Source organism: Carassius auratus, unplaced genomic scaffold (assembly GCF_003368295.1).
Source record: "Carassius auratus strain Wakin unplaced genomic scaffold, ASM336829v1 scaf_tig00046863, whole genome shotgun sequence".
Taxonomy (NCBI): domain Eukaryota; kingdom Metazoa; phylum Chordata; class Actinopteri; order Cypriniformes; family Cyprinidae; genus Carassius; species Carassius auratus.
Genome location: NW_020526998.1, coordinates 68387 through 80262, shown reverse-complemented (window position 1 = coordinate 80262; position 11876 = coordinate 68387). Strand labels below are relative to the sequence as shown.

The following is an 11876-nucleotide window of genomic DNA, read 5'->3' as shown; positions in this document are numbered from 1 at the left end:
CACAGGTGAACACACTCACAGAGACACACTCACACACACAGGTGAACACACACACTCACACAGAGAGAGAGAGAGCAGGTGAACACACACACACACACACACACACACACAGGTGAACACACACACACACACACACACAGAACACCACACAACAGGGTGAACACACACTCACAGACACACACACTCACACAGGTGAACACACACACTCACACAGAGAGAGAGAGAGACAGGTGAACCCACACACACACACACAGGTGAACACACACACACACACACACAGAAAGAGAGAGAGAGAGAGAGGACAGGTACACACACACACACACACACACACAGGTGAACACACACACACACACACACACACACACAGAGCAGAGAGAGAGAGAGACAGGTGAACACACCACACAAGAGAACACTCACACAGGTGAACACACACACAACACGAACCAACACAGGTGACACACACACACACACACACACACACGGTGAACACACACACACAGAGATACACACAGGTGAACACACACGCACACACAATTAGTTTTTGTGATCCTCTGTATATTTATGAGCTGGTTTCCTCATGTTTCTGGTGTTGTGGTGTTGTGTGTGTGTGTGTGTGTGTGTGTGTTTGTGTCTGTGTGTGTCTGTGTGTGTGTGTGTGTGTGTGTGTGTGTGTGTGTGTGTGTGTGTGTGTGTGTGTGTGTGTGTGTGTGTGTGTGTGTGTGTGTGTGTGTGTTGTGCAGGTGATGAGGACTGGCAGAGCAGAGCTTCTGTGTGCCGTCCAGCAGGTGTTTGTTCAGGAGCGAGACGTGCTGAAGAGCCTCTCTCACTCTCCTCTGGAGCGTCTGGACACGGCTGATGCGGTCCTCCATCAGGACACCAGACACAGAGAGCTCATGGAGACGCTGTACGCCGCAGACAGAAGCAGCCTGCGCTCAGAGATCCAGCAGCTCAGAGCTCAGCTCACACAGCGCCACCACCAGGACACCGCCGGTATCACACACACTCCTCACTGTCAGGTCATGCTGCACGCTTCAGCACACACTGCATAAAGCTCTCTGTTCTTCAGGACTGGAGAGAGAGAGCGCTGCTGCGGTCACATGTGCCTCTGATCGACTGGAGGAAGTGAAGACCGAACTGAACCAAACTAAACTAGAGCTAGAGAGCGCTCTGAACACACAACACACACACCTGGAAGAGCTCCACGCACTCAGGTGACACACACTCAGCGTTTATACACAGTCTATGTGACCCTAGAGCAGGAAACCACTCATGTTTTGTGAAACTGAGATGTATGCATCATCTGAAAGCTGAATAAATACTCTTTTACCACACACACACAGATCTAGAAGAAACTATGATAGTGAGTGAGTAAAGCTGATGTGTGTGTGCAGGGCGGAGGTCTCTCTGAAGACGTCTGAAGTCCACACACTGACCGACACACTCGCCCTCGAGCAGAAGAGAGCCAGAGAGATGCAGTGGGCCTTTGAGAAGGAGAAACACAAGACTGACAGGAAGCAGGAGAGCGACAGAGAGGAAGTGGAGGTAAAAAACATGAGTGGTTTAGAGCCGTAGGAAATCAGTCTTCTTCCTCTAATAGTTAATTAAATTGCATTCCTCAAAATGCATGTCTAATTAATTAAAATCATGAACCTTGATTCACATCCGTTTATTAAAAGTTTTACAAACTTATGTTTTATTTTCACCAAATTCTGTGTTTTTGCATGTCTGCTTATTTGAATGCATAAAACAAGTAAATTTTTTCCCCTAAAATAGTAAAAAATAAAAAATTTGATTATCAAATGAAGGCACAAAACATTGATTTGATTCATCTTTTAATTATTGAAAATTAAGCAAACTTTATTTTTTGGCAAACAAAGGTGATTTACTATTACAGTTAAAACATGGAAGAAATCCTGTGTTTATTCCTTTAAAAAATGATGTTTGTTTTTATTTTAATAGTAGTAGTAGGTTCTGTACAATCTACTGAAAACATATTAACAGACACAATGTCTTCAAATTAAACCGGACTTTTATTTTGAAGGCTTGCCGTGAATACCTTTACAGTTCTGTCTGTGTATGTGATTTAGTTTTACTCAAATCAAACCGTCAAATACTCATGAAGTGAGTCTCTAATATTTACAGATACTAGTCCATATCGGGATTTGTGAATTGCATTTTTATGACTGGATTTCGTTCATGTTTTCTGCACAGTATAAATCATATGGCCTAGTGTTTTACATCGGTGTTGTCTCGTGTGCTTCATGCATCTCCGCAGGAGCTGAAGCTGGTTCTGGAGGAGCAGCGGGGTCGTGTGGAGGAGCTGTCCCGGTCTCTGGAGACAGAGGTCAGCGTCTCCTCCGAGCTGCAGGTGTGTGTCCTCTAACGCTCAGAGTGTGTTTCACTGCGTCCGAGCAGGAGCTTGAGCCCTGTGTGTGTGTGTGTGTGTGTGTGTGTAGGTTCAGTTAGAGGCTCAGAGAGCTCGATCGGTGGAGCTCAGCAGCACTCTGGAGAAACAGAAGGAGCTGAACGCACAGCTGCTCCAGCGCTTCCAGACGAGCTCCACGTCTGAGACACACGACACCCTCGAGCAGACGGAGGACACCTGCAGCCAGGTGACCAGCATCACACCTGTGCACTCCCCAACGCATCAGTGCATGATAACACTACAGTACCTTAAGTCTTAGAAATATGCATAGAAATGCACTCACTTTCTCCACCTTTGAAACATTTTTAACCTCTTCTAACCCAGGCCAAGTGAAAAAATAAAAATAAAAATAATGATCAAAAATATTATGAAAAATAATATAATATCATGGCCAGTCTTGATGGATAAATTCACGTCTGACCTGCACAATATTTAAAAAAGCAGTTTATTATATACATATGTATATTATTTAAAAATTACATTTCTACAAGTATTTTTTATATATATTATAATATAATTTGTATTATATATATATATATATATATATATATATATATATATATATATATATATATATATATATATATATATATATATATTAAAATGATGTATCATAATGTGCATTATTCATCACCTTATATTATAAAAGGTTACATATATTTGGTTTATATTTATATAAATGAGTAATAATTATTATATGTAATTTTAATATTAGATGATAAAATATAGCGTTAACATTCAGAGTATTCCAATTCATACATTCTACATTTATATCTAAATGTTGTACTTTTTATTTTTTCTTTTAATTTTATTTTAAGTATTTTGATTTTAAAATCCTTTTTATGTAAAGCACTTTGAATTACCATTTTCTATAAAATTTTCTTTATTAATAAACTTGACTTACCTACACATTTTAAGCAAAAAATGCTTAGGTTTTAAATATAAAATATTTAAAATAAAATCTAAAGGTTTAATATTATAATCTAAGTACAATGATATAGTTTAGTAAAATTCTATAATTTAATTATAAATTGGTCACATTAATATTAAATAATGTTGCTGTGTGCAGGTGGAGGCCGGCGTCCTCTCCGTGGAGTCTCTCCTGCAGACGCTGCAGACGCAGCTGGCCGAGAAGCAGACGCAGGTGGAGCAGATGATGGAGGAGATGGAGAGACAGAAGCTGGAGGCGGTGCAGTGCAAACGACAGTGGGACGAGGAGAAATCCACCCTCATCCGTGTCGCTGCGCAGGACCAGAATGCATTGCAGGCCGCACACAACAGCCTGAGCAGCCTGGAGAGACGGGCGTCCGAGCTGCGGGTGGAGCTGGATACAGAGAGAGAGAGTGTGAGGAGGCTGGAGAGAGACCGAGACAGACTGCAGGAGACTGTGAGACAGCTGGAGGACAACCAGAGCGTGAGATCAGACGCCCGGCCGCAGGATCAAACCCGTGACTGCGTGTTGCAGACGGGAGATGCTCTGAGCTCAGATCCTAAACATAGGGACAACATCCTCAGCAGACTGCAGCTCATCGCCAGCAAGATCAACAGCCTGACCAGTGAAACCCCGAGCAGGTAAAAAAAAAACACTGATGATACAGGTTTCAGCAAAAAAATATTTGTTATAGTTTTACTGTAGAGAAAGTTTGGTTGTGCAGGTGTTGCAGCATGTGAGCTGTGTGTGTGTGTGTGTGTGTGCAGGTTATCTGGGGAAGCGCCGGATCGGGACAGTCTAGCATGGCTGCACAGTAATGTACAGGATGTGTTGTCACTGTTACAGCATATCCCATCAGCCCCCTCTGCTCTCCCCGAGGTGAGTGAGCACACTGATGCAGATCGAACAGAATGTGGCTTATTCATGTAACACTTGATATATAAAGTGTGTGTGTGTGTGTGTGTAGAGCGCCGCTTTGCTGGCTGGAGGATCATTCAGTCTGAACGAGCGTTTGCTGAGACAGAACGCAGAGCTCACGGGATTCGTCAGCAGACTGACGGAAGAGAAGAACGACCTGCGAAACCAGTTACTGAAGCTGGAGGAGGAGCTGCGCAGATACAGAGCGAAGAAAACCAGCGTCGAGAGCGTGAGTGAATCAGTGAATCAATTACAGAGCGAAGAAAACCAGCGTCGAGAGCGTGAGTGAATCAGTGAATCAGTTACAGAGCGAAGAAAACCAGCGTCGAGAGCGTGAGTGAATCAGTGAATCAATTACAGAGCGAAGAAAACCACCGCCGAGAGCGTGAGTGAATCAGTGAATCAATTACAGAGCGAAGAAAACCACCGTCGAGAGCGTGAGTGAATCAGTGAATCAGTTACAGAGCGAAGAAAACCACCGTCGAGAGCGTGAGTGAATCAATGAATCGGTGAATCAGTTACAGAGCGAAGAAAACCACCGTTGAGAGCGTGAGTGAATCAGTGAATCAATTACAGAGCGAAGAAAACCACCGCCGAGAGCGTGAGTGAATCGGTGAATCAGTTACAGAGCGAAGAAAACCACCGTCGAGAGCGTGAGTGAATCAATGAATCGGTGAATCAGTTACAGAGCGAAGAAAACCACCGTCGAGAGCGTGAGTGAATCGGTGAATCAGTTACAGAGCGAAGAAAACCACCGTCGAGAGCGTGAGTGAATCAATGAATCGGTGAATCAGTTACAGAGCGAAGAAAACCACCGTCGAGAGCGTGAGTGAATCAATGAATCGGTGAATCAGTTACAGAGCGAAGAAAACCACCGTCGAGAGCGTGAGTGAATCAATGAATCGGTGAATCAGTTACAGAGCGAAGAAAACCACCGTCGAGAGCGTGAGTGAATCAGTGAATCAGTTACAGAGCGAAGAAAACCACTGTCGAGAGCGTGAGTGAATCGATGAATCAGTGAATCAGTTAAAGAGCCAAGAAAACCACCGTCGAGAGCGTGAGTGAATCGATGAATGAATCAGTGAGTGAATCGATGAATGAATCAGTGAGTGAATCGATAAATGAATCAGTGAGTCAGTTACAGAGCGAAGTAAACCACCGTCGAGAGCGTGACTAAATCGATGAATGAATGAATCAGTGAGTCAGTTATTGGCAAAGGAAAAAAGCCACTGCAGACAGCATGGGTGAGTTAATGAACAAATGAATCAGTGAATCAATTAAAGACAGAAAAAAACACTACAAAGAGCACGAGGGAATGAACCAATTAATTTATGAATCAATTAATGAACACAGTGGTTGAGAATGAAGCTTCAGGCATAGTTCTAAAAAAATGTGCAATCTAACCCCCCCCCCCCCTCTCTCTCTCTCTCTCTCCCTCTTTCTCTCTCTCTCTCCCTCTCTCTCCCTCTCTCTCCCTCTTTCTCCCTCTCTCTCCCCCTCTCTCTCTCTCCCTCTTCCCCCCTCTCTCTCTCAGGTGTCGAGCCGGGCTGTGGCGGAGCGTCAGGAGCTGATGTTATTCTCTAGCGAGCGAGAGTCTTGGGCTCAGGACAGGAATCGTTTGGAGAAGTCTCTCCGTCAGGCCGAGGCAGAACTGACCCGTCTGAGAGGAGAGATTCGCTCTGATGCGCTGCGAGATCTGACCGGAGCTGATCTGGACAACACGGCTCTCAGGGTGAGCGTTCACATCAACACACCTCAGCGTTTACAGCAGACGCTTCACCTACTCACCGCATCTGTCTCCACAGAGGATGTATGGGAAATACCTGCGCTCCGAGAGCTTCCGGAAGGCCCTGATCTATCAGAAGAAGTATCTTCTGCTGCTGCTGGGAGGCTTTCAGGAGTGTGAGGAGGCCACGCTGTCTCTGATCGCCCGCATGAGCAGCTTCCCTGAACACGGTCTGGAGTCTGTGGGGCTTCAGCGCCGGGGTCTCACACGCTTCAGATCAGCCGTGCGTGTCTCTATCGCCCTCTCCAGGTACACACACTGCACTGCCACCTTCACTAACACACACACATTCACCTGATTACTGACAGACACGCCCACAGTCATTCAAGGATTTTAGATGAGGGTATTTCAATACATTTAAAATACATTCACGTGTTCACAGTTCAGATGCTGGTTAATGGTAATAGTGTTTATTTTACATTTTATTTTAAATATTTTAAGATTTTTTTTTTTTTTTTTTTTTTTTTTTACCAAATATTTTTGGATTTTTTTTTATTTTATTTTTTTACTTTTTTTTTTCTATTTTTTAATTTGTTATTTATTTATTTATTTTTTTGTGATTAGTTTTATTTTATAATATATTTATATATGATATAGTTTTTATATAAAGTTATTTTGATTTAATAATTAATTGTAAAATTATTGTAATTTTTAAAAAAATATTTAATTAAATTAATTATTAACTTTTCCTCCCCTCACGAGCCCCAGTTTGAGCATTGCCCTGTATTAACATGAGTTTTTGTGAGGCATTAGTGAGATGTTTCAGGTTTAATTTCTAAGTTGGACATTACCCATCATCCCCTGTCTCAGAGTCTTGTTTTAATCCCGATGTGTGGTTTGTGCAGGATGAGGTTTCTGGTGAAGCGATGGCAGAGAGCAGCTGGAGGAACGACGCTCAGCAGAAACGGCATCTCTCAGATCACAGGTGACACATAAAGAGCTGATTCGACCAGAACAGAACAACACACACATATTGAACAGCATTTATTTGAAATAGGAATCTTTTGTAGCATTGTGATTGTCCCTTCTGCGTCCCTGCTGAACAGAAGTTTTAATGTGTTTGTGTTAAACACTGAAGGTGCTGATGTGAGGAACGAGTCGTCGTATCTTCACCCGGGCGGTGCGGATGTGTTCAGAGAGAGACGAGCGTCCAGCCGAGGACGCACAGGACGAGACTCTCCTCGCTCCGCAGCATTGCTCCAGCACAGGTACAAACACAGCAGTCTAGACGCGCACAAAAAACAAGAGTTTGAAGCGAAATTGACGCTGTAAGATCAGATCAGGACGGGCGGCTGTGTTTTAAAGCGTGTGCTGATGTCTGTCTGCAGGTTTCACACGATGGCCGGTGATGCCGGAGGTTTACCGTGTTCACACCTGCAGAACTACGACCCGGACCGCGCTCTCACGGACTACATCTCCCGTCTGGAGGCTCTTCAGAGACGTCTGGGGAGTGTGACCACAGGTGAACACTGCCTCCTCACCTCAGATACAGGAGAACAGTCTCGTCCTTACTCTGAGATCAGGATTCCTCTGATTTACAGATATAAACCTACTTTCAGATCAGTCATTTATCGGCATTGTCCACAATTCGAAAACACGATCAGTAAAAAGAAACGTGGACAAGAAAAAATGGGCTTTTTGTTTCATTTCAAAAGAGGAAAAAAACATCTATAAATGCATAAATAATCAATGATTTCAGCTCAAGATTGAGCCTCGACTAAATATGTGCTGATATAAATATTTATTTCATGACGGGCTGACTGTCATTTACATATGGCATAAACCATTTTAATGTTTTTTTTATTATTTGTTGAACAATATATATGAACAATGGTCCATTTTGCATTTTTTAATTATTGTAATAAATTTTTATTTTAATTGTTCAGATATATATATATAATTTTTTTTTAAATGTGTATATTTATATATCTATATCTATATATATATTTTTTTAAATGTGTATGTATGTATGTGTATATATATATATATATATATATATATATATATATATATATATATATATATATATATATATATATATATATATACACACACACACACAAATATATTTAGTATTTTTACATCTATCTAAAAGCATTAAATAACACAAAAGGTGCATATGTAACACTTCCTGAATGACAAACGCTCACTGTCTTCTGTAATGTTATTTAGAAATGATAAAGGGCTAGATTTGATTTGATTAACAGGGAATGGATTGCCCTGCACTGATTAATGCTTGGAGTTCATGGTGATTTGATGCTGATTGAAGTGTTTTTGCCGCAGGTTCCTCTTCGTACGCTCAAATGCACTTTGGAGTCAGAAGATGAAGGTCTACATTTACATTGATACTGGCTTGAAGAATCTCAGATGCCTTCTCTTGTGCTGAGCTGCTGTGCTTTTGTCTTCTGATGATAAACCTGTACAATTCTGTGGGACCAAAACCATGTTTGTTTTCTGTCTTTTGTGTGTGTGTGTGTGTGAATCATCTTATAATCAAGCTTTCGTTGGCAGCACTTGAAACGGCTTCAACGTCTGTACATTAGTTCTACTTCATTTGTTGTAAAACAATCACGTTACTATATATTTGTGGAATGCTAATTTAAGTTGATTAATTTAATGGAGACGTGTTGAGAGAGTTTGGACCAGGACGGCTGCTATCGGACGACACGAGCGAGGCTGTACTCGTCACAAACACTAACGAGGCTCGTTAAGGCTTCGTTCGGGCTGTAACGTGTCGCTGTTATCAGATACTCTACACTGTGTTTAATTCGCTCGCTCCCGTGAAAAGAATTTGTAGAAGACATATTTTTGTAAAGGTTGGAGCTTCTGGGTATTTTGTCAAAACTCAAATAAAGATTAATATAATATTTAAAAACTGCCATCGACTCTGGTCTCTAGTTTTGTATCCTGGTTCATTTTTCCAGTGTGATATATAATAACGTGATTTATGCGTGTGTTACAGGTCCCAGGCAGTCGGGAAGACAAGAGTTAGCTGTTTTCTTAACGGTCCTCTAGATGTTCTCTCCAGTTCTCCTTTTCCTTCTCTTGAAATACAGCAGGTGCATTGGTCAGCCCAAAAGGAATCCTGAACCACTCGTATAACCCCCATGGCGTAATGAAAGCCCTCAGCCATAAACCCTTGGTGGTATGCCTTCCCTTGGTCAAGGATGGAAAAGTATCTGTAATGTCTTGTATATGAGGCAAAGGATGTCAGTCTGCAACTGTCTTCTTATTAAGTGAACATAGTCAATGCAAAGTCTGAGTGAACCATCTTTCTTTTCTTACTCGTACAACTCATCAAGTGAATGAAAGCATTTGATAAGCTTTTTTTATTATTGTTATTTGATATATCATGCTGTCTGAACTCCAGTAGATAGGCTTCAATCTCTTGTTTTATGATAAACAAACTATTAAGAGAATTCAACTTGTTTTATGGTCCACTAACTCCGTCCTCGTGTTTGATTGGACGATGGGAACGCAGCGTACCGGAAGTAGAAGAATCCGTGTGACTTGAGGAGGTTTTCAGCTCGTCGTGAGAGCGTTTTGAGTGTGTGAGTGTGTGAGTGTTTCTTCTGAGTGTGTGTGTGTGTGTGCGTGTGCGTCAGTCTCTTAGTGTGTTTGTAGTCTGAGGTATTTATCGGGCGCTCGTTCGCGTCTCACCGTCTTTCAAATGTGTAGCGCGTCGAATCACTTCCTCAGCGCTGAGAGTTTGTGGGTATCGCTTCTCGGCCTTTTGGCTAAGATCAAGTGTAGTATCTGTTCTTATCAGTTTAATATCTGATACGTCCCCTATCCGGGGACCATATATTAAATTGATTTTTGGATACTGGAGATGGAATAGGGGCTTGCTCCGTCCACTCCACGCATTGACCCGGTATTGCAGTATTTCCGGGACCGGTGCATCCCCACCCGGGGAAATTATGAAGTTAAAAGTTAGAAATAATCTTGTGACATTTGTGTGTTGTCTCGTAAGCTGTATAACTTTCAATTAATTAATATTTTCATGCCTTACAACATTATGTGAAAACTGACTGTTTCCGTAATAATTGCAACTTATTAAAGTAGTATACATGCTTATTGAGTACATGACTGTCACAATTTAAACGACAAGACAGCGATATCTAACTTTGCATACACAAACTAAGAAACGTGTTCTTTTTTCGTTGTAAATTATGAGGTTATTCAACGCCAAATATTATTTAGAGATGCTTCTCAACTATTATAAAAGACAGTATGATCTGATATTCTATATTATTTTTAAATGTGAGCATAAAATATTCATAAAATGTTTTTCTCGTTCTGAACAAATAATCCATACACTACGTCTAAATGTTTCTTATTCATGAGTTCTTATGATAAACCATGATTAAAAACGAAGTGTAATAAATGGAGTAATAACATGGCAACATTTCCGTAAGAACAGCTCATATGTCATAGGTATATTGATTTATAATATTGCCTGATTGGCAGCTGTTTGTCCTGCGGAAGACATGTCTGAAAATTTCGTATCAAAATATCAAATTCTGATTTGAAACCCTGTATAATTTTCGGAGATGTTAATTACGGCTAACAATATGTAAATTAGTTCTAGTGCTAATTTGATTGTTCTGTCAATCATTCATCATCAGAGACCAAGGAGAAGGTGTTTGTTCTCTTCTGGGCTTAAACTCCTGTCAGCTTTTACTAAAGACACACAGTAAAGCTGATCTTAATACACTTGCATTTGTATTTCTATATTCAAAACTTTATATTTGAAACATTAATCTCACAACATTGCATATAGATGTTTGCATTGTGATCTTAAACAGTGTTAATATTCCTAACATGCCACTTTTACTCTTCTGTGCTCCGCTGGAGAGCAAAGATTAATTTTGTTGATACTGATTTCAGTTGATTGGTTATTATTATACCTAAGTGTGTCTCATTATTCAAATTTAATCAAATAAAAAAATTAAGTTTATATAAATGTATGTATTTGATGTAAAAGATGACAAAGGTTAGACCTTAAAATGACATTACAAGGGTAAAAAATGCCCCTGGATTTGAGTCAAATAGCACTTCATGGAGAGCTTCATTTTAGTCATTGGTCAGAAGGGGCTTCTAAATTATGATGTTTTTATTATTATTATTTTTTTAATTGTTGTGATATTTGATTCATGTTTTGGATGTAAACTTGAATATTTGTTACTTTTTTGCTGCTTTCATAGCCAAGTGTCTCTGGTAAAAGAGATTTTAATCTGAATTAGTTTTTTAATCTGGTTAAATAAATAATTTAAATTAACCATAATCCATAATAACACTTCCTTCAGTGAAAAAGTGCATCTGCTGTTGTCTCTCACAGATTTGTTTAGATCTGTTTAAACGCTGCTTGATCTGTGCAGATTTCTCTCCTGATTCAGACCAGATGCACTTTTTCACTGGAGGAAGTGTTATTATGGATTATAGACTCTATGTGTCTGAGTTAAAATCATCTTAATGCTGGATTTGTTTCAGGTTTTGTCTTCTCCAGTGTGCGTTGCTTTTCTGTTACTGATCTCACTCCAACTTTCTTTGTGAGAACATTTGGGCGGCGTTACATAAATCTTCCCACATAGTGATGTAGACATGTGGGGGCGTGTTTAAACGAGGTGTTTAGGGGTGTGGCTTTTTATTGACTTTGATGAAGAATATCTCTTTTGATTTGAGATTTTATTCTTTGCAGCTTTACAGATCTTCTTCATGCACCAAGAGCTTGTTACACTCCAAAGAAACAGGAAACATTTGAATCGCATCCAGGATGTCATCTGGGTATTATGATATTTAAATTGATTTTTGCT

At 40.6% G+C, this 11876-nt stretch overlaps 1 protein-coding gene and 1 non-coding gene across 2 annotated transcripts; both read left to right on the top strand.

Moving 5' to 3' along the window:
* The first annotated feature begins 743 nt into the window (after positions 1-743).
* Positions 744-8938, top strand: LOC113088648 (A-kinase anchor protein 9-like). Its single transcript, XM_026255794.1, has 14 exons — positions 744-990; positions 1067-1211; positions 1392-1542; positions 2276-2368; positions 2457-2612; positions 3495-3997; positions 4124-4235; positions 4324-4503; positions 5809-6006; positions 6080-6309; positions 6906-6985; positions 7139-7268; positions 7389-7522; positions 8344-8938. The coding sequence occupies exons 1-14, from the start codon at positions 744-746 to the stop codon at positions 8385-8387; spliced, it is 2403 nt and encodes an 800-aa protein (XP_026111579.1). The 3' UTR covers positions 8388-8938.
* An 839-nt stretch (positions 8939-9777) lies between these two features.
* LOC113088654 (U2 spliceosomal RNA) lies at positions 9778-9968 on the top strand. Its single transcript, XR_003286152.1, has one exon. It is a non-coding gene; the product is annotated as a U2 spliceosomal RNA (small nuclear RNA).
* Positions 9969-11876: the final 1908 nt, after the last annotated feature.